At 31.3% G+C, this 27,350-nt stretch overlaps 5 protein-coding genes across 6 annotated transcripts; 3 read left to right on the forward strand and 2 right to left on the reverse strand.

Moving 5' to 3' along the window:
- Positions 1-269: 269 nt before the first annotated feature.
- LOC113852564 (peroxiredoxin-2F, mitochondrial-like) lies at positions 270-2,942 on the forward strand. The gene is made up of 5 exons (XM_027482878.1): positions 270-503; positions 617-646; positions 869-1,027; positions 2,059-2,153; positions 2,664-2,942. Exons 1-5 carry the CDS (start codon positions 300-302, stop codon positions 2,767-2,769), a joined length of 594 nt encoding a protein of 197 aa, XP_027338679.1. The 5' UTR covers positions 270-299; the 3' UTR covers positions 2,770-2,942.
- A 1,560-nt stretch (positions 2,943-4,502) lies between these two features.
- Positions 4,503-5,999, forward strand: LOC113852161 (peroxiredoxin-2F, mitochondrial-like). Its single transcript, XM_027482405.1, has 5 exons — positions 4,503-4,703; positions 4,808-4,837; positions 5,128-5,286; positions 5,510-5,604; positions 5,891-5,999. The coding sequence occupies exons 1-5, from the start codon at positions 4,503-4,505 to the stop codon at positions 5,997-5,999; spliced, it is 594 nt and encodes a 197-aa protein (XP_027338206.1).
- Positions 6,000-8,723: 2,724 nt separating this feature from the next.
- LOC113852540 (E3 ubiquitin-protein ligase RHF1A-like) lies at positions 8,724-12,510 on the reverse strand. The gene is made up of 8 exons (XM_027482845.1): positions 12,165-12,510; positions 11,372-11,418; positions 11,199-11,261; positions 10,952-11,063; positions 10,550-10,821; positions 10,313-10,420; positions 9,874-10,234; positions 8,724-8,968 (listed from the first exon to the last, which is right to left on the reverse strand). The coding sequence occupies exons 1-8, from the start codon at positions 12,357-12,359 to the stop codon at positions 8,942-8,944; spliced, it is 1,185 nt and encodes a 394-aa protein (XP_027338646.1). The 5' UTR covers positions 12,360-12,510; the 3' UTR covers positions 8,724-8,941.
- Positions 12,511-14,240: 1,730 nt separating this feature from the next.
- On the reverse strand, positions 14,241-19,512 carry LOC113852735 (glucose-1-phosphate adenylyltransferase large subunit 3, chloroplastic/amyloplastic-like). 2 transcript variants are annotated; one of them, XM_027483092.1, is made up of 15 exons: positions 19,072-19,512; positions 18,402-18,515; positions 17,961-18,134; positions 17,727-17,819; positions 17,261-17,344; positions 17,107-17,162; positions 16,795-16,888; positions 16,608-16,720; positions 16,408-16,480; positions 16,125-16,205; positions 15,733-15,819; positions 15,415-15,519; positions 14,937-15,043; positions 14,794-14,854; positions 14,241-14,592 (listed from the first exon to the last, which is right to left on the reverse strand). In XM_027483092.1, the coding sequence occupies exons 1-15, from the start codon at positions 19,306-19,308 to the stop codon at positions 14,491-14,493; spliced, it is 1,581 nt and encodes a 526-aa protein (XP_027338893.1). In that variant the 5' UTR covers positions 19,309-19,512; the 3' UTR covers positions 14,241-14,490. The 2 variants fall into 2 exon arrangements, with proteins under 2 accessions (XP_027338893.1, XP_027338894.1); XM_027483093.1 differs by having other exon boundaries at positions 14,324-14,592; positions 18,063-18,134.
- Positions 19,513-24,387: 4,875 nt separating this feature from the next.
- On the forward strand, positions 24,388-27,320 carry LOC113852736 (glucose-6-phosphate/phosphate translocator 2, chloroplastic-like). Its single transcript, XM_027483094.1, has 5 exons — positions 24,388-25,096; positions 25,378-25,603; positions 25,721-25,943; positions 26,170-26,383; positions 26,986-27,320. The coding sequence occupies exons 1-5, from the start codon at positions 24,593-24,595 to the stop codon at positions 26,995-26,997; spliced, it is 1,179 nt and encodes a 392-aa protein (XP_027338895.1). The 5' UTR covers positions 24,388-24,592; the 3' UTR covers positions 26,998-27,320.
- The last annotated feature ends 30 nt before the right edge of the window (positions 27,321-27,350 follow it).

Below are 27,350 nucleotides of genomic sequence, written 5' to 3' on the forward strand. Positions count from 1 at the left end.
TAAGTTTCATAGTCAGACAGATTTTCATATAAAAATATTTATTGGTAAGTAAACTATGTATCAAATGTCTCCTAGTTAAAATCGAGCTGGGCTAAATATGAGCTTGAACGTTTACTATACACAATAATTGGGCTCAGCCCATTTTAAGATCAACATATTCACAGGCACTAAGCATTTGTGAAGGCCCAAAAAAGAGAGCCCGGTGATGTAAAAGGAAAAGGCCCATGAGTTTTGGAATGTAATGTTCCAAGTTGCAACTTGCAGTTGAACACAGTTCAGTCATCGTAACAAACCTTGTGATGGCATCGGCTATGGTGAATCGAGGTGGTTCTTCAGTCATCAAGAAAGTGTCAGCAGCTCTTAGGATCAGGTCTTACGCAAAGGTTGCAACTGGGTCTGACATACTCTCTGCCGCACCCAATGTTTCTCTCCAGAAAGCTCGTACCTGGGATGAGGGTCTTGCTTCCAAGTTCTCCACCACTCCTCTCAAAGACATCTTCAAGGTCCCCTTTCCCTTTTCACTTTCTCCATCCCATTTTTTTTTTCATACCCCCTTTTTTTCCTTTTTATTCAATTTCTAATGTCCTATTTTTCTACCTTCAATTTAATGTTTCAGGACAAGAAAGTTGTCATCTTTGGGCTCCCAGTAAGTTAACTTGATAACTTTTTTTTATAAGTTGATGTATTTTGGGTGTCTATTTGGTGTTTGTTGTTCATGTTTTGTATAATTCGGTGCTATTTTACGTGGCAGAATGAATAAATGCTTCCTTTGTTCTGGGAAATGTGGTTTTTTTTTTTTTTTTTTTTAAATTCTGTTAATGTAGATTTATTCCAAAGTAATGTTTTTCATGCTTTGGCCATCTCTCAGGGTGCATATACAGGAGTTTGTTCAAACAAACATGTTCCACCTTACAAGGATAATATTGATAAGTTTAAGGCTAAGGGAATCGATTCTGTTATTTGTGTGGCTATTAATGATCCATATACTATGAATGCTTGGGCTGAGAAGCTTCAAGCAAGAGATGCTGTAAGTTAACCTTGCTTTATTATTAAAGGCTTCATGTGCTTTTCCACTCTTGCATTTGCATTGGTGATTAGTTTTTACTTTTTAGCCTTGAAAAACCGTTGTATTTCTTTTCGTGCACTTCTGTTGAATTTTGTTTTGCCAATATCTTATAACAAAACTATAAGATCATTCAATCTGTTATTCATTTCTAATTTAAGTTTGGATATCCTTTGTTGCATTGTCATCTTGGTAGCGCTAGTCATGAGTTTGAAGATAATGCATCAAAATCAAAAGTCTGTTTCTGCTGGCATTTAGTTTAAAGATAATAAAAAGGGCCAGCAATTTTTGGTTTGGCAAAGGGCATGGCTCTTTTAATTCCTTTTCAGTGACTTGGTGGTTAAATGAAATGTATGAAACTTGTAGTAATTGGTGGCTTTTAAATCCATGTGAAGATTGAGCTATTCAGTATAAATTATGCATTCAGTAACTTAATTTGGAGTGTTCTCTCCTCTTCCTCTGGAGTGACTCCTTGCTCCAACATTATTCCTCTCTACTGAATGGGGATGGATTCTTATTAAAGACACTCTCACGCTCAATTTAGAATGGACACTAGTAGAGGAACCAAAGGATGGAATGGGTGTGTACCTTTAGTGCGTGTATATTGCCTCTGCTTATATATATATGGGGTTCCCTTTCTCCTTTTTTTGGTAGAATTGCATGGACAAAGGTATGCCACCAATTTTGTGGTACAAATTACAATTGTTAGTATTCATATAACTGTTTGCGGTGTGTGTGGTAGTTTGCCTCAAAAATTGGGTACGTCTGACCCTGTGTGTGAGGAGGACGTAGATCCCGTGGGGTTCCTATATTTCTGGACCTGAGTAAACGACCCATGAGAGAGGTCCAGAACATGGAGCTTTTTATGTTGACTGTCATGCATCAACCTATACCTTGATAAATTAGAATTTTTCTATTGGGTATTTCCCTTTCCTTGTTTTTCAATGGGGATTTACTTATGTGCATTACCTTTTAATTAAAATAATTATTTCCAGATTGAGTTTTATGGGGACTTTGACGGGAGCTTTCACAAAAGCTTGGAATTAGTCACTGATCTGTCTGGTGCATTGCTTGGAATTCGATCTGAAAGGTACTTTATACCCTCCTTAAACTAAGATTAGACTCATTTTGTATGAACATTTGTTTGGTTTTAACATCTGAGGGAACTCCTCCTCAACAATCCCCCAATGTTACCAAACACAAAAACTGTGAGGTGTCAAGCTATGACTTTAAAAAATTGAATGAATAAAATTGAAATTGGAAGTAATGTGGTGAGAGATTACCAAATAATGTAATATGGCAAAGTAAATATGTTTAACAATGTCAAACTATCTTAGACTCGTAAATGTACAATTTTAAAGAGGAAATACTTTACATATGATTTAGAAATTAGGATTTAAAAATTAATAATAATTGTGATTCAACCTGATTTGTTACTGGTTTTTGGGGGTACCCTTATTCTAGAAGCTAGCCATTTGATATGGTTAAATTGATTGGAGAGCGGTCCTTAGAACAGTGCTGATTTCTATAAAAAGACATGGATTTTGTCATTTTATTATAGATTTCAATTCTTAAAAGAGTAGCTGTTGTTTTCATGTAGATGGTCAGCTTATGTTGTAGATGGAAAGATTAAGGCTCTTAATGTTGAAGAAGCTCCATCTGATGTCAAGGTTTCTGGTGCAGACACCATTTTGGGACAGATTTGAAGTTTCTGTTGTTTTGTATTTATGTAGGTTGTAAGTCTTTAATAAAATGTACCTAATGCTCCCACCTGATCCAATGTTGTGAGTTGAATTTTGGACTTGTTATTCTTGTTGTCACTGCTCCCTATTCCCTGAATGCAAGGTTATATGGTGAAATAAGTTTCAAGCATTCATTTATAAGCTGTATGTTTGGTATAATATCACTTCAATATTTAGTTATTATGGCACAGGTATTATATCACTTTTTTCAATTGCTACAATCAAAACTCAATTTTTTATATAATTTCCGTGAATTGATTATATAATTTTTTTTATTTAAAATTCACGGACCAAAATATTATATTTCAACCCAAATTAGAAAATGTCAAGTTTTTTTCTCTTAAAAACTCTAACATAACGTCATACAAGATTTTTCTAATTTTATCAAGTGTCTCGTTTATAAAACTTCAAAATCATTTCAAAATCCATGCTAAACCCCTAATTATTTGAATGCAAAATTAGGATTTGATCGTTTTATATAAAGGGAAGCTAACAATAGATTTAACTGTAAATTGTTTCCCATCCGGCTGGGGTCCAAACAATAACCAGGCTTTTCCTGATTAAGTTATGTTACATAAATTAAAGAATACTATAATGTTTAATAAACAATAATTTCTATAGAAAAAATGTTGACATCTAAGTCTATCTTAATTGTTTTACTTGTATTATTTTTTTAGTCTCCTTTTGTTTCTAGACTTTAGGTTATTCTCCACCTAAGTTGCTCTTTCTGCTTAGATTTCTGTAGATTTTCTCTACACATGCTTAAAAAATATGTAAGGTGAGGTTCTGCCATTCTTTCTATTAGGGATTGCCTTCACTTTTTTTTTTTTTTCTAATGCATTCAATATGGAAAGTAAAGTCAAATACAAAAAATAATTCAAGAGACCACGACAACATATTGGTTATAATAGAGGCACAAAAATGCTATCAATCCTAATATTTATATTTTTATATTAACTTTATATATTTCAATAAAATCAGGTGTCTTATATTTCACTGTTTTTCACATCAGTATAGGACTAGGATCTGTGTGTTTTATCCGTACTTCTTAGAACACAGTAGAACGAGGTAGGGGAAAAACACTCTATATATAACAAGTAATATTTATTATTGAAGTGACTTAGACTGCAAAACGTAGAACCCCTAAGTGAACCATGGATCTACCGTTAGCCTTAAAAGTTATACAAAGTCGTGTCGAAAGCGCATTCACGGGTTTTTAACGCATCTTCACGCCTGCGCTAAAGTATTTCATGAAGCGAACTAAGTATATCAAGTATATTTATGGTATCAAAGTATAGAATTGATGAGCCCTAGCTAAGTCTTCAACGCAAAACATCACTTTCAAGCAATATTATTCAAAACGCGATTGTGCCACCCAGATTCTTGTTTCCTCAACTCCACTTCATGACCTTTTGCTAGTCACAGTTTTATCAAAGCAGCACACTAATATTAAATATCAATGTTACTGAGGTGAAACTCCAATTTTGAGAACAGCAACTGTGCGTGCATCTGATTTTCGTGCATTTATAAATTGGTGCGTACAAATTCTGAAGACAAGACACAAAAAGGTAGATTGAGGGACAAGACAAGAATGAAATGGTTCGTTTAGCAGATGAGTTATGTATACGCAAAAGTTATTGTTAATTTGTTTGTTCCATTGGCATTTCCAACAAAAACGAAAGGAATCCCACGACGCCATGGCACTCACTTTCCTGAAGCGAACCATGAATTCATTGTGTGCAGTTCTTGGGATCGGAAATTCTTCCTCTATTCACAAGGTTGCACCAGGGACTGACATACTCTCCATTGCACCCAATCTCTCTCTCCAGAAAGCTTGCACCTGGGACGAAGCCTTCAATTCTAATTTCTCAACAACTCCTCTTGAAGACATCTTCAAGGTCCCCACTTTCTTTTCTACTTCATTTCTCTACGCCATTCTCATTTTCAATTGGGTCAGTTACTAATGTCATTTTTTATTTCCCACTATAATTTGATGTTCCAGGACAAGAAAGTTGTCATCTTTGGAATCCTGGTGAGTTAACTTCACATTTTTATTATTCGTTGATGTATTTTAGGTTGGTCTCTTTGGTGTTTGTTGTACTTGTTTTATAAAATTTCAGTAACATTTTACGTGACAAAATGAATATTTCCTGTGTTCTAAGAAATAAATTTGTATGAAAAAAATGTGCTATATTTGTTTAACCTTGTTTCACAATAGAGTTTTTTATGTTTAGAAATAAAATTGTATGAAAAAATTGCTCTTTTTTTTTTTTTAAACCTTATTTCACAATATTGTTTTTAATGGTTTGGCTCTCATTCAAGGGTGCATTCACCGGAATTTGTTCAGATGAGCATGTTCCAAATTACAAGAATAATATTGACAAATTTAAGGAAAAGGGGATCGATTCTGTTATTTGTGTTGCTATTAATGATCCATATACTATGAATGAGTGGGCAGAGAAGCTTCAAGCCAAAGATGCTGTAAGTTATCCTTATCTTTTTGCTTTACTATATTGAATTTGAAGACTTGATGTGCTTCAAGGGTGATTTTCTCCTTCGCATTTGCATTGGTGATTTGTTTTACATTTTTAGCCTTGAAGAGCCATTGTTAATTTGTTATTTTACATACACCTCTATTGTTTTTTTTCGGGTACTGGTTTTAAGTGTTGCCTTTTTTTATTATGTATTTAAACTTTGATTGTAGATTGAGTTTTATGGGGACTTCAATGGGAGATTTCACAAAAGCTTGAAATTAGTTACTGATCTCTCTCATGCTTTGCTTGGAACTCGATCTGAAAGGTATGTATTATATACCCTCCTTAAATTAAGATTGGAAACATTCTGTCATTCACATGATCACATTTGTTTGGTTTTGATGTCTGAGAGAACTTGCTTTCTTCCAATATTATAAAAATAATTGGTAACATAACGAAGGACATATGTTAACATCAATGTCATACTATTTTCATGCTCATAATGTATACAGATGATATAGACATAGCAATTATTTTCAGAAATTAGAATTAAAAAATAAGAAAAACTATAAAATGGACAGCTAGTCTTTAGAAAAGTGGTTTCCTTGTAGATATTCAGCATATGTGGTAGATGGAAAGATTAAGGCTCTTCATGTCGAAAGAGATCCAACTGTTGTCACGGTTTCTGATGCGCAGACCATTTTGAAAGAGATTATTTGAGCTATTTGTTGGGTTCTTTGTATAATATAATGTACCTAATGTTGTAACAGGAGAGTTCATGTTACTTTTTTTCGGGAATAAAAATTTAGGTACAGTACTGTAAATACTGTTATCTAATTAGAGTTGAAATATTATGTTAATAAGATGTATAATAAAAATTTGTACTGAAGGTCAAAGTAAAACTCTCAGAAGAATAAAAAGGGCATTATATGTATTATTTTATACTTAAAATTTGTCCTTTTTTAAATATTGGACTTGTAATTTCTCTAGTCAATAATTCCTTTTACCTGGATGCAAGGTTAAGTTATACAGGGAAAAAGTTTGAAGAATGCATCACATCATATTTATGTTTGATTCTCCATTGCTTTATTTTGTTGTCTCGCTTTAGATCATGTTATTCGTTATCTTATTGAGGCTTCCATCACTTTTCTACCCATGATCATGCATCCCTTTACAAGTTTTAATTTTTGCCAAATCCTAATTAGTTCAAATAATTAAAAGTATTTGTTATTAAAAAAATATTAATGCATTTCTATTATAACTTTTAATAAAAAGTATTTATCAAGGAAGAATGTTCTATTTAGCAAGATCTTTATTATTGTTTTTCGGGAAAATTGGCCATAAAACTAAACTGAAGGTGACTTGCCAAAAATTAAACTAAGGATGTAGGTAGCACACACTGATAAAAAAAATGGTTTAATTAAGTTCAAAATTGACTCAAATGAGAAAGCTTGAATTAAATTGGGTCCATTAATCTCTCAAATCTTATTTGAACTCAATTCAAGGTGAGGAATCACGTTTAGCTTAAAAAAATATTTTAAATGACTAATCTCTAAATATGTTTTTAAATGCATACTATGCCAATTTTAAAAACTAAAAATATTAAAGAAAACAAAAGACATGATAAAGTTACATAAGTTGATGCATTCAATATTAATTTGATTTAACTGTATTTTTCGTTTTCAAACTTTAACTTATGTATGATTTTATTCTTTTTAATTTTAATTTTTAAACTTCAAATTAAGCCTTTTATCTTAAATTCTTTTCTACTAATTAAAAAATAATAAAAATATGACAAATTATTGATTTCTATAAACTAATAAAAAAATAAAATTTAAATAAATATATATAAGTTTTTATTTCAATTTTAAATTATTTCATGTATTTTTTGTGAATTTATATAAATCAATCATATATAACATCTTTGTTATATTTCTATTAATTATTAGAAGAAATTTTAAAATGAAAAACTTAATTTGAACAATTTAAAAATTATAAGAATTAAATATGAACAATTAAACTAGAGAAACTAAAATTGTATACAAGTTAAAAGTATAAGCATAACGAGTTTACTCTATCCTATTAATTTAATATTTAAATATTGTTGACATTAATATAATGTTTAACTATTGAAAATAAAGTTAATTCTTTAATTATAAAAATGACTCCAATTTAATCTAAAATTAGAAAAACTCTATTATAGATAGTTCACGCTTAATATAAAGGTAAATCAATATAAAACTTTTTATCATTAATAGATTAAATTACCAAAACTATTTTGGATTATCAACTTGGTGCCACCTATATTAATATGAGCATCTTCGGATAATCAAATTTTATCGTCCATATTATACATGGGGACTAAAACAGGTTTCTAGTACCGGAAGCAATGACTAAATTGTATGATATATTATTATATATGCATTGAAGACCTTAATCATATTCTTCAATTCTTTTTAATAGCAGTGTCACTCATTTCTCTCCATTTTGTTTTAGTGAGGCCAAATACGCGTAGGTCTGTTACATTTTTTTTAATCATTGAATTTTGCATAAATTAATAGCTTTGGAATTTCATGTGCTAAGTTAAAAGTCATTATTTTTTTTAAAAAAAATTCATGAATTTATTATTTAATACTGACTATTTAATAAAATTAAATTATCAGAATTCACACCTTTTACCTGATAACCAACGTCTTATATATGTTCCCTATATCTTTAATTTCTTAAGATCTATAATTTTATGTTAATCTTGCATTAATTAGCTTTATTTGTTGCACTCGGTGTCTTATAATTTTTAAAGTTTTTGAAGTAGTGTCTATTTGGTAGAAGCTACACTGTGTAGCTTATAAAACAACTTAAAACCAAATACATGTATACTGTAACTTCTAGACATTAAACAGTAGACACACATGTATAACAGAACTCTGTCTAGAATTTGTTTGTCCTTAATCAAAATTATTAAAAATATTAATCTAAGTGATTAAATTTTATATATTTTTATTATAAAATTATTCAGTATAATTTTATAATTAAGCAACTATAAATGTTTATTCTTAATAGTTGTTAATATTAAATTATTTTTCTTATAAACTTTTAAATGAGTAATAATTTTTTTAATTAATATTTATATAAACATTTTTAAATGGTTTTAATGAGCCAAAAAGTATACAATAATAACGTATATATAACAAATTGTAAATTACAATACATCATGAATTAATAACATTAACTCGTATATTTCTAATACAAAAATTATTTATTAGTTTTTTACTGTATCCTTAAACATATATTAAAAATGATTTTAAATTATATAAGTTTATTGATAAATTAATAAAAAATATAATAAATTAAATTAATAATGTTTTAATTTAATTAACATGAGTAATAGAGACTTATTTCATTAAAGGGTATGAAGAATAGGCATGTAAAAGGGGGTAATAAAAAACGAGAAACATGGGTAAGAATAAGAATCCATCAAACTAAGAGATAGATGCATTAAATAATCTTTTATAAATTGATGGTACATATTTTGAATTCTTACAAGTAATTGACCATTGATAACAATGCAGGACGCATACCAACAGGTACATTGGTTATCAAAGGCGTCTCTTGCACCTCTTTTTGGACAATTGACACACAACAGTAAAATTGATGACCCCCAGCTAAGTCTTCATAGCATCATGTCCACTCTGGATCAAGAATGGAAACACATTGAAAGCATTAGTCAATAGTCAACTTTGAAGTAATGTCATTCAAACTTTGTCCAGAGACATTCACCAATACCAAAATGCAATTTTGCCCCTCAATTTCTTTAAGACCACCAATATATACTATGGTTTTTTTAACCTAAAGACTAAGTCCAAGTAAATAGTAATAACAAGATTTTATTAGAAATACAACATATAATAATTTTTTTTAATAAATTATTATTATTATTATTGTTTGCCCAAACTCAGCCATTTTAACAAAACTGTAAATAGTATACCAATCAAGGTGGATTTTTCTTTTGGTGAAATTTATGTGCAGTTCCTTAAAGAGTTATTGGCGCTGTTTTTTAATCTAAATTTCCGTAAGAGGTCTACGTTTAAAACTATTGCAAATTACTAAGGAAAACAATACCAAAAACAAATAAAAAACTGCAGTTACATCTTTCCTTTTTTCCCCATCAAGCACTAATTTACAAATTCAATTTCAAATCAGCTTAAGCTGGATCCAGGGCAGAGGCAAAGAAATGGCTTCTGTGTTGTTTATTGGTTATTAATTGACAAGAAATGCTAACAATACACTCTTTAACACACTATTATTGGCTAAAATTTATTGGAAATCACAAAAATCATGAGTCTTACTTTAATTATTATTATCCTTACTTTTGTAGTTTCAGTGAACTTGAATTAATAAAACAGAATGTGTGTTAAAAATGATATTTTAGAGTGTGTTCCTAGCACTCCTCTTCCTCTTAATTAACATATTTCTTTTTTCTTCTTCTGTCTTCTGTGGATAATAAAACCCCTTAAAATTGTACATTAACAGATTAACTTCTTGAAACAAACTAATATTCAAAGTACAAACCAAAGGATTTGATAGATGGAGTAACCTGAACACATGGAGGAGCTTGCATTTGAACAGATAGCATGTTAGTACCAAGTGGGGGAACATCTGAACTAGTATCCTGCACTGCACCTTCACTCTCTTTAATAGGAGAATGCATGACGTCATTCCCTTCAACAGACCTCCCTTCTTCAGGGATGCCTGAAGTTCCCTCAGAACAGACAGGAATGACAGGAGAACTGGATCTTTTTGAGGTAAGATCAAGGCGTTCAATCATTCGCGCAACTCCAGCAATGCCTGCATTCATCTCACGCTGAACACCTTTACTCAACTCTTTTACTGAGACATTATGGGCAAGTAACTTCTCTTTAAGGCCACGGGTACTTTTTGAAATTGATTCCTTATATCTGTAGCAAAATTTCAGATATATTAGCACTGAAGGGTACTAATAGGAGCATACAAGAAATCAAGCGTGAATATGTTACCTGGCTGAAGCAGCAGAAAATTTGGATTTGATGGACTCGGGAAAGGAAAACATCTCAGAAGTGTTCGGTCTCCTCTCACTCTCAGGCGGTGACTGGCTAAAGAGAACTCTGAAGAAGGCCCATGAAATAATGAACACATGATGACATGAAAAATCAGTAACCGAACACTTGAGGAAATAGCTTCACAATAAATCACTGATGCCACTACTTTATACTTAAGTCTTGCACAACCAGTACCTGGGTCTGTAAGGGACATCAAGCTCAGGAGGTTGAATGTAAATAGAAGGTGCACTAGAAGCCAGTGAACTACCCCCAGATGGTGAAGTTGGAAATGTAGGCTGCACCCCAGACACATGCACAGAAGAGTTAAAGGCAAGACCCTCTGATGGACCTGCTCCAGTTGATCTCTGCCTTTCTTGTCTCTGAACAAAACGAGCTCTACTTGCAGCAGCAACTAGGCGGCGCATAATTTGTTCATCAAAATCAGAGTCGTCTGAGCAAGAATCATCCTGTAACAGAATAATTTGCCTCACATCATTGACTGATAGTATGGTGCTTGTATCAAGGAAACTAACACCAATAAATATTAACTCAATAAAACTGTTCCATAAACTACCAATTATTAGATATCTCACTCACATGGTCATCACTAAGCCGCTCAAGGGGGACACGAGAATTAGTGAATGAAGATGAATGTATTGTTCTTGATCTTATGCGTTTTTCATCCTCCACTGCGGCTAGAAGCTCTTGGCTACAAAAGGATAGGTAATTGATGAAACCGTCTAATCATACCCACAAAGGCTTTTATCAAGCACTTGAGAGGGAGGAGGAAGAGTGACACTTTTTTTCTTATAATGATGGTTATTTTTTGCAAGTGAACATATACCTGGCAGGGTCTTTCAAAGCAAGCGATTGCCAACATATAGGGCACTCTTTGCTTCTTTGTGACCTAAAGAAAAAGAGTTATGTAAGAAGCAAGCCATCACAATTCACACTAGAGAATTTGTTTGCAAAAATAAGATCAAAATATGGTCTATTTTATTAAGAAACTAAGCTTACCATTCAAGAATGCAATGCAAATGATATTCATGTTTGCAACAAGTAACCTGGAATTGAAAAAGAAACGTCAATATTATGTTCATAGTATAGGATTAAACTTAATATCGGCAGCTTGCAAATTTTCCTTTTGATTGTCTACAGGTTGCAAGTTGCAACCCATCCGCACATAAAGCATAATTAAACACATCAAAATAGATTAGATATCTCATGGTTGAAGATATGTTTAATTCTCACAATGATTCAACAATTTTAATTTTCCAATACACTTCGAGAGATGTTAAAAAGTTAATCGCCATTCACGCAGAAAAAATTATCAATTGGTGCAAAAATAACTACAAACAACAAAATAGGCTTCTTCAAATATGCACATAAAAGCATGGCAAAGATTTCCTCAAGTTTTGCATCAGTGCAGCCACTGTTGCTGACAGAAGCAGATCCTCACATGTATCTCAAAACAAAGCAAGATAAAAATCTTAAATTGCTATGCAAGTTCAATAGAAATAACCCGACCAAAACAAAGCTTTAAGGTGAAAACATATCAAATTCCCCAAAAGAACAAATTTGTCAAGTTTTGACCAATACATTATGAAGTCAACAGAAACACACCGAACTCCTGTCTAATAACCCCAGTAAAAAAATGAAGACTTTAACAATTAACAAGCTCAAGAAGGTTATGAAAATTTAACATGACTGAATCAACAAGTTCACGGGAATGCGATCACTCTTTCAAGTTCGCAACTTTTCAGAAACCCATATGCACAAACCAAAAGGACAGTGGTGGATCAAATCATACAGTTGATGGGTCATGGATGCTGAAGGGCTCAAGACATATACTGCAGGAGTCCTCCACAGAGTCATCAAAAGCTGCAGAAGAAGAAGAAGAAGAAGAAGAAAAAGGGGCTGAAATGGGTGGAATGTGTGACAGAGATGTAGAAGAAGAAGAAGAAGATGATGATGATGATGAAGAGACAGAAGTGAAATTTGCCATGGTTAGGTGAATGGTGGTAGGTGACAGAGAAGAAGAAAGGAACCCTAGAAATGGACAAGAGAGTGTGTAAAAGTTCAAAGAAAGGAATTAAAGAGAGAGGGAAGGAAGCAGAAAATGAAGGGAAAATCCGATTCAGACGGTTTGATGAAATCAACGTTACGACTTATGGATTTTTTTTTGTCTTAAACACTTTACTTTATTGTTATTATATTTATTAATTACTCTGATTTTGGATTTCTTTTTCCCTTTTTGTGTTTTGAAGTTTTTCATTTAACGTTAACTCCTAAATCCTATTCACAATGTCTTTTTCTGTATTGTATGTTGCCGCCATTTTGTACTCAGTAGTATTATGAATTTGATATATAAATACTTGGTCAGTATTGTCGTCTATTTCACATTTTTTTTATTACAGTTTCACATTATTTTTTGTCATTTTTTTAACACTTAGAATAGATGACACCTTTTATTTTTTATTACATTATATTATTAATTACATCAATCGTTTTTTCATCTCTTTTTGAATATATATATTTTAAGGGATGTCTATTATGTTTTTTAATTCATAGATTTATAAGACTTAACATTTTTATACTATTTAATAATTTAGACAAAATTTATTTTAAATTCAAGTCAATATAAATTTTATATATTACTAATTTTTAATATAATAAATTATTTTAAAAAATATTGAATTATTATGTAAGGATAAATTTGAGTTAAGCATCGTGCTACGACCAGTGCTGTTTATAAGTTATGTACCTAATAGTACCTGTCTTTTTCTTTTCTTTCTCTTTGGATTATTCTTTTCCCCAAAATACCGAAAATTCTTTTGAACATAAGAACGTTGCTGAAAACGGACACCTTCGTACACGTAACCCTTTTCTGTGGAATAGAAATAGATCGACTTATAACGGAATAAGTGATGCTCTTTTCATAGTTTTTTTAATCATATTTTCTACAACAAAGAAAAAAAATTTAAAAAGTATAAAGCAAAATGAGAATGTGACAAAAAAAAATCATAAAATATAAAATGTATTGATAAAATAAATAAAAATAGCTTTACTTTGATCAAAGGACGATAACATTTTCTCATACTATAAATTATTTTGTTAGTCGAGTAAAAAATCAAAGAAATTATCTAAATAGACACTAAAATATGTGGACGAATATGTTCGAGGAAACAAGAGGCTATTATTGAGGTTCAAAGTATGCTCAGCTCCATCACACTGTTGCTAAAGAAAAGTGTCACTGTGAAGTACTGGACGGCGATGCAATGGGACCTGCATAGTGATTGGCAAATTCTTCTCATAGCATTGGTCGTAGCACAATCTGAGTTTGGTTTGAAGATTAGTATAATTAGCTTTAATGAAATTATTTTTGGGTTATGATTCTCACGGACACATTATGTGTGTTTTAATTTTTAAATTTTTAAGTTAAATAAGTCCTTAATTGTTCAGAAAGATATTATTACATTCAAATTTGAGATGTTACATGAATAAAGAAAGAAAGAGATAAAAAAAATAAAGTAAAAGATGTGATAAAAAAATATAAATAAATAGGGGTAAAAATATAAAAGTTGATTGGTCAGGAGAGTGGTGTTAGAGGCGAAATTCTAGGCATACAGATATACTGGTTGAGAACAAGTAAATCATTACTTTAATTGATGATTTTGCAAGTTTTCTTTATGTTAAGACGTGAGAACTTTTGTTAAATATTATTGACAATTACTAATAGCAGAAACAAACATGATGGACATCTTTATGACTTAAGACTAAAATAAACAGTTATTTTGTCAGCAATGAAATTTTAAAAATGATAAACTTAAGAATTAAAGCAGTGAATTACTAGGGTAAGAATTAAAAAAAAAAGTTGTATTTAGTTGCTTCAAGCTTAGCACGAATTTCTGCCCCATATATCTATATATATATATATAATCATGATTGAATCTCTATATGTATCCATTTACACATCATAATGGGCACATTGATGCTATTGTTACATGAATAAGAGGTTTTTATTGTTTGTATATGGGAAGTGAAAGCGGGAATATATGCACCAAAAAAGTGGGTATACTAACTTCAAATCCAGGGTATGTTTCTTGTATGGGCCAAACAAATGATTGGGGAAGTTACTATATGATGAATCCATCTTCAATTACTGCGTTTTTCAACACAATGGTAATACCGGAACGGATGTAAAAACCTTGTGAAGATCTATCAGCCTCTTGTATACCCTGCAGCTCATGCAATCATAAATTTAATACTAGTTGACAAAAACATAAACACAAAATCATTATCTCACTTGTTATAACATTTTATTGTTGAATTCTCGTGACACTATGCTAAATATAGCAATTTAGTAAAATCAGCATTGCAACAATTTCTTTTTAGATTTACTACTTTAAAATAGAAGAATCATATCATATATAATATACCTCGGAGTTCGCTACAACAACATTCTTTCCAATTCTAGCATTTTTGTCAATAATGCAGTCTCTGCAGAAATGCAAGAAAAAGTGAGAAACTGCAGCAATAGAAACAAAATTGTTAGGAGATTAGTGAGAGTTGCAAATGGTACTTGATTTTTGTATTTTCTCCTATTCCAATTGGAACTCTTCCCTCAGATAACAGTGCTGCCACTTCAGTGTCGGTTTCATAAAAATCAGCCCCAAGCATTACTGTATCCTGCATGTAGATGTGTAACAAAATGGACCTAGACGAAATTACCGAGTAAATAAATGTACCAAAATGTACTTCCTATAAATATTTGAAGAAGAAACACTTAGAATTTTAAACCTATAGATTTGATATTTGCTAGTTTTCTACACTATCCATTAAGTGTGATGATATTTACACATCAAAATATGACTTCATTTTAACACTATTATCTAAAAAAGGAAGTGATATAAGAATGATCGTATAAGAATTTTTTTATGTCAAATGTAATTATTGATCTGTGAATTAAGTATCTATGTTACCATTGTTAACATTTTGCATTATCTTCTTCTGTAATTCTCCATGTACATGTTTACATAAATGGTATGGATAGACCAAACCTTTAAGTGAACTTTTGAGTTAATTCTAGATCTGATTCCAACTACACTATGCTCTATCAAAGAATCAGTCACGAAGCTCCCATGCGATATGATTGAATCAACAATCTGCGTAAGGACAAATAATTATATTGTAGATTAATAATTGATAGCAGGAAGTTGCCATATAACAGGAAAAAATAAAGTCCAAGCGCAAGCAGTGACATCAATAGGTTCCATACATGCAGGTTTAGCTCCCAAATAAATTCACATTCAGCAGGTGATATGGCTGTAGTACTATTTAGTATGAGTTTTTCATGAGTATGATTTATTTGTACTTACCTTGCTATTGTCAATCTTTGTTGGCGGTAAGTTTCTCCTTGATGTATACATTGGTTTTGCTGCATCATAAAAGCTAAACCTGGGTGGCTGAAAATTACAGGAGTTTCCAGATGACAAAGATTTTAGATCTCAATGATTGAAAAGGGAATACAGTGCTCTGGTAACAAAATGAAAAAGATTAATTTTAATCTGTTCATAACAGTATGAAGTTTAATTATTTCATGAAAAATTTTCCTTAATTAATTTAATTATGTATACAAAAATGAGCAATAAGTAGTAACAGATTTATGGGTCCATGACAAATTTTCCCTAATTAATTACCAAATGAACTTAACAGAGTCATTAGTTATGATACTTGAAAGAGTAGCAAGACAGATAAACTTGACACTTACATGCTCAGTGAGGGCTAGATTTGCCTCAAAGAATGATCTGATGGTCCCTATGTCCTCCCAGTAGTCATTGAAGAGATAAGCCTGCAAGCAATTTTTTCCTATAAATGTTCCTAGTATATGAAGATGCGCATGTGTTCAAGAAGATGTGCACTTTGGTTGCGTCTGCTACACAAGTATATAACATGTATTGCAATAAAAGAATAATGAATATTGCCATGCCATAGGTAAAATCATCAAGTACGATATTCCTTTTAAATGCTTTGAAATAAATCTCCAATCACACCTTCATGTAAAACTCTCTAGCAGAGGCAGGAATGACCTCTGATCCGAAATCATTTGCAGTTGGAAAACGCCATCTATATGAAATAAAATTATAGAAATTAGCAAGCCAGCTTTGAAATAGGATCAATTTATTTTCAGTGCATATCTCTGTAAGTGAACCACAGGGAAAACTTTAACAATTTAATAGATAATTATTAGTACCTTAAAAGATTAAGAAGTATTTCCTTCTTGAAGACGTACACTCCCATAGAAGCAATGTATGGTTTCTTTTCAGCCTCATCCCGTGGAAGGCCCAACACTGTTGTATCTACTTGCTAAATTATGAAGCAGAATTAGCTGATTCTTGAAACTTACCATGTCTTAGCAAAATGATTAACATGACTTTTACCATTGCTTTCAAGTCTTCTCCTTTAGGCTTCTCACTAAATGAAAGGATCCTTCCTTTTCTGTCTATCTTCATTAGACCAAAATCTGAGGCACGGCTATCATGAATGCACGATCGAGATTTAAATAGTAATATATGATAAAGACTATCCTACTGAGAGATAAGAAAGCCAGTTCCTCTCTCAGAGTCGACTTGCGTAAACATATTAAAATAGCTATACATTTAAAGGATTATGGAAATTGAAATAGCTTTCAATTGGCACCATTTTCTTAATAGAAATTATTAAAATGTTAATATGCAGGACAAGTAACCTACCTGTCATCCATTGGCAAACAAGAAAGAGTGATATCTGCTTTACTCTCCCTATGATTCTGGATACAATGAGTCAAAACATGTAATAGTCAATACTTCTAGTGAAATCAAATTGAGAGATGAAAGGGATGTTTGATTAAATGGTAAGATGGCTTACTTGAACAAAATCCATGTAGTCCATTCGGTAGAGGTGATCTCCAGAAAGAATCAATACATCCTCAATATCCTTACTTCTCGGATCCTATAAAAAGAAAAACATGCTTTACATCATCATACTAAACATCTGACCACCTTTAACAATCAATCATTTTCAATGGGAGTTTTGGTAAATTTTTATGTATGAAATGCAGCAAGAAAATGGTTAACGGCACATTATCAACACTTTCAGGATACGAATTGATGTCTTTGAAATTATTTTGAAACTTAATTAGCTACAATCAACCTAACAAAACCTGGGAAATTTGAATTCTCAAATGAATTCAAACTTTGGCCATTTAAAGTAATAAATTTTACTCCCTGTAATTTATGTCATAAGATATGCCATTTGAACAACATAAACAATATACGCAAAACATTTGAGAATTCAAAGATTTTTTTTGTTTCTCAAAATGGTAGTGTAATACCTCAAATAGCCAGTGGAATTGCCTTACAGCATCAGCAGTACCCTGAAACCAACTTTTACCTGCCTGCCCGGGAGTTTGAGTGGCTGCAAGTACCTAAACACAACAAACTCTCTTAGATAATCATCATTATCATAATTCTTCATTTACTAGCTTATTTTCTAAAGAAGTTTCGAAACTAATTATTATCACACACTCTCACATTGCAAGCATGTGGTATTGGAAAATGGTAGGTACCTCGACGTAACCATCTCCAAAGGTGATTCCAGAGCCAGAGTTATAAGCACGTGCAATATGCCTGTTTAGTGAGAATGAGTTAAACTGAGTGAGGATGTACACCTTATTGATGCCACTGTTGATGCAATTGCTCATTGGAACATCAATCAGCCTGTAAGCACCTCCAATGGGAACCTGTCATGGAAAAATTCGACATTCTTACTGTTGATATATTTATAAGAAAGAAAAAATTGTATTTCAAACAAAAATCACCTAAAAGAGAGAGTTGTAAATAGATATATAGGTGTGACAACAGAGATATCCTTAAATTATATTTATCTTTATCTTGGTATGTGTTTTTTATCCTTCAGTAGTTAATGAATTTAGATGTTTTTGCACAGATCTATATCTAATTAAAATCATAATTAACGGATTAAAAAGAGAGTAAAAATAGATAGTTACAGCAGGTTTGGCACGGCGCTTAGTGAGAGGAAAGAGACGAGTTCCAGCTCCTCCACCAAGTATCACTGCCACAACCGTCCTTGGGTCCTTTTTATCCACATCTAGGTTCGTCAACTGCAACACCCCATATTCTCATTCGTCATAGTTCAATATTTTTATCTAATAATGTTACCTTCAGAAATTCCTTTTACCAATCATGCATAAATCATTAATGTGGCTGCAATTTGTATCGATTAAAGTTTTTCTTTTTCTGACATATACTGTGTCATGCTATTCAACTCCTCACAGACAAATTCATTATAAGATAATATGAACTATATGGTATTGGTATATATAAATTTGTGAATAAAATGAGTAAACATAATTACTTGAAGACTGTCTAGCAGCAGCTACCTTCGTATGGCTTCAGTGAATGCGAAAGTGCTAGTAATAAGAAAGTTAATAGTTCTATTCTTATAAACAAAATTTACTTCAAAAAGAAAATTTGAACATGTGTGTGTATATCGGGTCTCCTCACAAAGATCAGAAAAAGTGTCATTATACCTTGTAAGAAAACATGTAACTTTTTTGCACACTCGAAATTATGTTTACGAGTTTCAACTTTAAAACTAATTAAAAAATTAAAAGTATAACAATAAGGAGTGAGCTAAGTAATAGTAATATAATCAACCTTGGGTTGGTTGACGAAATCAGTAGTGAGAGACATGCATATACGTTGAGTAGCATTCTTTGTACATGCATTATTATGAGTTCCATGTTGGTGAAGTTGGGTTAGCTTCAGCTTCAGACCCATGAATTCTCCACTAGAAAACTTTACAAGGCCCAAGTTGCTGGCATTCCCTCTTTTGAGTCCATGCAACTGAACAGCAGAGGAGAGTGATATCCTGCTATTGGCGGAGACAGCCATTTTCCCTAAGACTACAGGGAGAAAGTGGGAATTTCAGTAGTAAAAATGAAGATCTTCTCAATCTCACTCTGTATATTATGATTATGATGTCATTCAATTAAAGGGTTGTGTGTATAGTACAGAGAAATGAGAATGGAGATTTGGTTACATTACATGCACGGGTGTGAGTTGAAGGATTGGGCCACGCGTTATCCAAATTCAATTACATCCACCAATTAACAAATGAGCTCTACCAAGCACACATTATAATGTAAGAAAATGACATTTTAATTTGTGCGTGCAACGACTCCATGGAATGATTCCTTATGCCCTTTGTCCACAATCAGTTTTCCACAACACACATTGGGGTTTCCGTCGGAAAATTTGGTGGTAAAAGGATGGTAATTTCGTAATTTTGCTAGAGGACTTGGACTTCACTTTCATTCCATTCACATCAGGAAGCAATTATTAAACAAATTTTATGAAAATATTGCTAAATAAATATTTTAAATTATTTATTGATATTTGTCAACTTATTATAAAGAATATATTATAAACCATCATTAATACATTTTTGCTTTCAGTGGATGGAGAATTGACTAACTAAGAAAATGAATGGGACAAAAATAAATGACATATGCGACAAGCAATGAGATAAAATGAAAAGAATGTATAAACAAAATATAAGAAAAAAAATTGAGAAAATTATAGTTATACAAAAAATAAATTTAACTTTCTCATAAAATTAGTAAAAGTTGTGGTTTCGTTAATATGCTGCTACTCGTCATAAATTGTGGTTTTAAGGTAATTTCCTTTTGTATTTTAAAAAAATCATATCCATTTTTTTCAAGAAAATAACTTTCTAAAATACATTAATTACTTTTAAAAACAATATCATAAAATTGACTTATGAATGCAAAAAGAAATGACCTATTATTTTTTGGGTACCCTTCCTTTCAAGCCCACACTATATACTACATGAGATCCAAGCCTTCCAACGAGCCCAAGCAGATGGTTCATTATATGCCAATGGATTGGACCAAAAGTAAATTGACCTACTCAAAAATATTTGATTTCTACTCCTTTTCACCCTACTTTGTCCAAATGTCCTTAACTAACTCTCTTTGTTTTAATGGGATTAAATAAACATTTTATAATGCCTAAGAAATAAAAACTGTATTTTTATAAATTAAGAAAATGTTAACTTAAGACTAAGAATAAGAAACTAATAATAATAAACTTTTAATTAAAAAAAAACATTCATTGTGATTTTATAGGATTGAGGTTAACAAAAATGTATAATTATGGTTTATCACTGCTGATTAAAAAATAATAATCGACACTATATTAAAATAATAAAAAATTTAATTTTTCACTTATTAATTTTTAACAAACAATTATGATAATATCTCTATCATTAATAACATACCCTTACTCCAAATGATCAAATCTATGTGTTGTATGCTAACAATTCCTTTCAAATATTTCTTGTTTTCATTCACTACATTTATTGTTGTCTCAATAGACACTTTTTGAAATGTTTACATAAAAAAATAAATGAAGAATAAAGATTAAAAAATAGAAATAAGTGAGAAATAAATATTATTATATATGATATTGAATATAACACCAATTATTTAATATTCAAACAATAAAATGGTAAAAAAAGAACATTTTTATCATGTAGAGAGAGAAAAAATAGTACAATGCATATTAAAAGGGTAAAAATGAGATAGATCTCATGTGACAGTCAAGTCCCAGTCTTCTGGATCGACGATAGTGTGATGATCACGTGAGATCAGGGACCGCTTATTGTACTTCGAATAGTGATGAGTTAAAGGCCCAAAATATAAATAATTTTCCGATTTATATTAATAAATTTTATAATCAAGTTTATTTTATCTTATGCAGTAAAATTAATATATTTCACACTTAAATGTTCTTTAATATGTTTTCTTGACATATTTATTACCAAAATTTGAATTTTATAATTAAAATTTTCAATCGATCCGACCAAGTTAATTTATAAATGAATGATTTTAATTTTTTAATTATAGCACGTTTTTACTAATCCTTATATTTATTAAAAAAACATTTTGAAATTTTAAACAATTTCAAGTGTTAAATGTTTTCATTTTTCATTCAATATATTTTATTGAAATAAGAGAAATAATTAAAAGTCGGACATATTAATATTAATACACTGGATAAGAAATTTAAAATATTTTTTCAAAAATATAACAACTTATTTTTTATAAATATTTCAAAATACACGACAGATTTTCTTTTGAAACCAGTGATATCTTCCATTATTAAAATTTTTTAGAAAAATATGTGTAATTTAAGTTTAAGCTCATTTTCTCTCATATTCTTAAAATAAGTCCGAACATAAATTTTAATATGGTGTCAAAATTTAATTTTAAAAAAAGTTCATGTAATAATAAAAAAATAAGACTTACAATATAAATCTAAATTTAAAGTATAAGTTAAAGTTAAAAATTAAATACAAGTTACAACAACTAAATTAAAACTATTTAGAAAGTTATAGTGAAAATTTAAATTTGAAGATTAAATAGAAGACACTTAATAGATAAAAGTTATTTGAAATATAATAGAAGAGTATAAATTTTAATTATAAAAAACTTGGTAGACAAATAGACAAAAAGTTTAAACCAGTTGTCTCCGTTAAAATTCTAATACCGCGTACCTAACCAAACCGTGTTTAAACTTTAAGCCAAGGAAAGAGGCATCGTTGTGCTTCTGAACGGTCAGAATTGAAGTTCTACCATAGCTTACTTCCAAAATGCAAGAGCTGTGATTAGCAAAGAAACACAAAGCCATGTTGTTTTCAATCACAACACAAGGGGACCCAACCCACATGATGCACTCTAGCCGTCAATAATGACTTGAAAAATCCCCCTCAAAAAAATCTACCCGCGCATGCACACCTCACAAAATCATACAGAATTATGGCACGAGAATTATTTGCAGTGCGCAAAACATTGGTAATCAGCATCATCATGTGCTAAACATGACAAGTTGCATGTCATATGATTCAACACCACCAGGTGATGTCTGTCTTTCAAGTTTCAGATTTTTAAGATTTTTCTTCTCAGCCCTCAATCCATATTTGTCTTTTAGGCATATATTTCGAGGCCTAGAAGCAGTTGCAATGAAATTAGCGGTGCAAAATGAGCAGAAGCTACAGGTTGAAGCAGAATTATTGTTGCACCAGTTCTAATCATCCCACTCTTGTGTAGGGCCCTAGATAAACACCAAGACATAAATTATATAAGTTAATTTGAACCTGTTTATTACCAACCGTGCATATTAATTGAACTGATGTCTTTTTTATTAATTAATGGTAGAGTTTATATCAAAATTTTAATTGTATGGACAATTATGTAAATTCTCTCACAAATTAGTGGGATAGAAAACAAAATAAAAAAATTAATTTATAATGATTATCTTTTTACAGAGTTTGTACACAGTTTATTTAAATTCGTAAAAAGTTTTATAATCAAATTCATAAATTAATTTTTATTTTATAAAAACATATTGAATACAGACTTTAATTAATTTGTTTATCTAAATGCATATTAAATTTAGATGATGTAAAAAATAACTGTATACATGATTTGGATTAGTGCAAGAGTAGTTGTATTTGTATAATTTTTTAAACAATAAAAAGGAAATTATACAATAATATAATAAAAAGAGAATAATGATATTATAAAAACTATTACATAACAAATACAATTTCCAGAAAAATCAACCTCACTTCAACCCGCGAACAAATATAATTATTTGAATTTTCTCCAGGGCTGCCATGTTGAAAGTTCAACAAGCATTTCGAAAGAATCGTTGACTAGTGAAGAGGATTATGCTAATAAAAACCTAACGCTGGTATAATGGACTATTTAATATAATGATATTCGATTTGCTTGATAATTATACCAAAATTGAAACTTTCAACACTTTATTCTGGTTTTTATTTTGCTTTCTTTTACTTTTTGATATTTATGTGATAAGCAATCTCTCTTATGATGTAAACTAGCATTTATTTACTTGTTATTTTGTTTTATTTAATTTAGCTTATGAATCCGCAAAGGATGCGTTCAAAATGTTATGTTCATACTACGTCTTATAATATCAATTTTAAGCCTAATCTATAGTTAGTAAATTCATTTTTTGTGTGCCGGTAAGGTAATTCTTTAGTAACAATACACAAAACCACACACACACACAAAAAAGACAATAAAAAGATACTGACAGAGAAAACATAAATTATTGATTATAATATAGAAGTGATTTCATAAAAATATAGAGTTTATAGGTGCTGTTATAATGTTATTTTTATTATAAAAAATTCAATAAAATGTGCCAACATTGATTAAACGAGAGAGAGGGAGATTAATAAAGACTTGAACTTTAAACATTAATATGTTGTGTTAATTAACTTACAAAATTTTAGTAACAAATAATTTTATGAAATAATATTGTTCAAGTTAAAAAAAAAATATAATATAATATAATAACTTTTTTAATAATTATATATATATATATATATATATAATTAAAGTTTAAGACCTTTAAAAAGATTTAAACTCATATCGTCTGAGCCAACCATTTAATAATAACTTGGTTTATTATATTCTAATAACTATAAAATCATCGCAACTATCATTTTAAATGTTCAACTATAATGATGTATGAACCATTTTAACATATTAAAAAATAATACAATAAGAAAACTTAACACCCAAGTTACATCAAATTTAAAATGAACCTTATTCTCACCTCTATCCTCCTATTATTTCCTTTACATCATGTTCTTCATTCAATTTATTTTTTATTTTAATTACATTATTAATCACCTTTTTTTTTCATACTAAATAAATTTATAGACTCTAATAGAGATTAAATATTTTTTTTCATTTTAAACTGAATTTTTGTACATTCTAGAGATATTTGAGAGAAGATACTGTTAAAAAATCACACAAGAAAATGACAGATTTTTTTTTCAGCAATAATCTACGCGGTTTGTTGTTACAAGCATGTCACCCTGTCCTATATATAATGTCAAGTTTAGCACCTCTCTCTTCCTTGCAACAATCGTTAAGCTCTTCCCCATTGTGAATCCTTCATACTCAACGGTTCAAACCAACCCGTTAACTACTTAGTACACAACATAAAACACACAAATTTCGTCAATTTTGTTGTTCATTCACTGTCCCTTTATCTGTTTTCACCTTCAAATTAAGCTCATTTTTTTTTACACATTAGAACAAGCCAAGCAAGCACAATGATCTCTTCGGTCAAGTACACAGCATCGTCTCTCACTTGTTCTGCTTTCTCAAGCAGAAAGCTTCCTGCTCCAAGGTCTCAACTTTTCACATCACCCACAATTCAAAATGCTGAACAAAACATGGGTCCCTCTCTGCTGTGTAATTCCCAGAAACCTCTCTACCTTAAATCCACTGAGAACTTGGCATTGATGAGAAGAAGGAACGTGACTGAGTTCCAGGCCTATGAAGCAGACAGGTCAAGGCCACTAGAGATTAACATTGAGTTGCCAGGTGAAGAGGCTGCTCAGAGGCTCAAGATTGGGTTATATTTTGCTACTTGGTGGGCTTTGAATGTGGTCTTCAACATTTACAACAAGAAGGTTTTGAATGCTTTTCCCTACCCATGGCTCACTTCTACTTTGTCCCTCGCTGCTGGCTCTCTCATGATGTTAATCTCGTGGGCCACAAGGGTTGCTGATGTCCCAAAAGTTAACTTGGACTTCTGGAAGGCCCTCTTTCCTGTAAGATTACCCTTTTTGTTTGTTTTCATTATTATTTTTTCACATCATAATGATACATAAACAACAATAACAACTACTATAGCCTTATGAAGTCTGCTACATTTTTAATAATGATTCTATAAAAGCGGAAAATGTCATTTGACAAGCAGACATGAGAAATTTACCTGATAGAATTGAATTCAGTAATACATTCATGGTGGCCAAATGGTGTTAGTGAATTTGTGGTAAGAAACCTTGATTGAGAAGTACTCACCCAAGAAATTTCAAATGTGGTTGTGCAGGTTGCGGTGGCACACACAATTGGGCATGTTGCTGCCACTGTGAGCATGTCCAAAGTTGCTGTTTCATTCACTCACATCATCAAGAGTGGAGAGCCCGCTTTCAGTGTCCTGGTATCAAGGTTCTTGCTCGGAGAAGCATTCCCTATGCAGGTTTACTTCTCATTGTTACCAATTATTGGTGGTTGTGCACTAGCTGCTGTGACGGAGCTCAATTTCAATATGATTGGTAAGACTATTTACTGAAAAATAAAGTCCAGATTTTATCACACAGCACGCATTTTTTATAGGACGTAGAATCTATAAGTATAATTAATGTTAAAATTTTTTGTTGTTCATGTTTCAGGCTTTATGGGGGCTATGATATCAAACTTGGCATTTGTATTCCGGAATATATTCTCAAAGAAAGGGATGAAAGGAATGTCTGTTAGTGGAATGAACTACTATGCTTGTCTTTCCATGTTGTCTCTATTAATTCTCACACCTTTTGCCATTGCTGTGGAGGGTCCCAAGGTATGGGCTGCAGGCTGGCAAACAGCTGTGTCTCAGATTGGTCCCAATTTTGTATGGTAAGTGCAACAATCTTGGCATATTGTTTATCTTCAGTATTCTTTATCTCTTTTATATTCGTGTTGTGTAAGTGTATTTGTGACTTTTTACTATTCCATTCTGAATTAGTTCAAGAAGATTACTTATAATTCTGCTTTTTATTTCTTGGTTCTGGCAAATTAACTATGGATTTACTTCATCAAATGTTGGACTAATATTAGTCTTGTGGATTTTGATTTTTTGTAGGTGGGTAGCTGCCCAGAGTGTCTTCTACCACTTGTATAATCAAGTCTCTTACATGTCTCTTGATCAGATTTCTCCCTTAACATTTAGTATTGGCAACACAATGAAGAGAATTTCTGTAATTGTCTCTTCCATCCTTATCTTTCACACTCCAGTTCAGCCCATCAATGCTCTCGGTGCTGCCATTGCAATTCTTGGCACCTTCCTATATTCACAGGTGCATTCTCGTCTCCTTCTAAACTAGGTTTTGTTTCTTTCTTTTTTTTTTGTAGTTTGAGAATCTCAAGGGCCTAGATGCTTCGTGTAGTGACATGATTGTTTTTTGTTTGCTTTTGCTACTTATAACCTCTTTGTTTGAAGTAAATAAATTAAAAGGAAGGGAAATAGAAATTCCATCTCTCAACAAAGGGAAACCATAACTATTCTTTAAACAGTGTTGGCTTAGAAGCATTTAGTGAGCAGTGAAACAATACCAATAGGTCATACTAGGGTGTGCAACGGCCCCCCAAATAATAAGCTCAATTTGATGAATGTATCTCTCCAGATAAATTAGGCACGATCACATTTTTACAGGCTCAAAGAAATTGTAGTGTCTTCTGTCTTGAACTTTCCGATAAAAAATTTAATTTGTATTTATGAATTATAGAAACCACAACTATTGTTTTGCGAAGCATTTGACGGCTGATAGTATCAGTGACCAGATTAGTATTGTTTATATAGCTCTCTGTCTATGCTCCTCTATTACATGCTACTTAATTAGTGATACATTGTCATATATAAAAGACTCAACTGACAGCTTTTTGTTGATTCTGTGAGCAGGCTAAACAGTAAGGTGGTAATTTTGAAGCCGTTATATATGTAACACAAGGGAACGATGATTATGCTGGAGTTCAAAGAGTGTCACTGATGAGGACAATGAGGTCAATTTGCTAGATATTTTGTTGTCAAAAGGAATTTCAAACTGCTTTCTTTGGGGCCATAGCAACGGCATTTGTACTCACGTTTTGATCTGTGTAAATAGGCTTTTGAAGAATGGACTGCACTAAATAAGAACCATATGTCTGCTGTATTTATATCTTGAGGCTTAAAGTTTTTGAAAATTTTCTTGAAAAATATTATTGTATAAATCTTGCATAGCAACTGACACTGCTTTCGATATATACGCTTGTATGCAGATTGTATAT

This window comes from Abrus precatorius, unplaced genomic scaffold (genome assembly GCF_003935025.1).
Source record: "Abrus precatorius isolate BTA unplaced genomic scaffold, Abrus_2018 Scaffold10, whole genome shotgun sequence".
Classification (NCBI taxonomy): Eukaryota; Viridiplantae; Streptophyta; class Magnoliopsida; order Fabales; family Fabaceae; genus Abrus; species Abrus precatorius.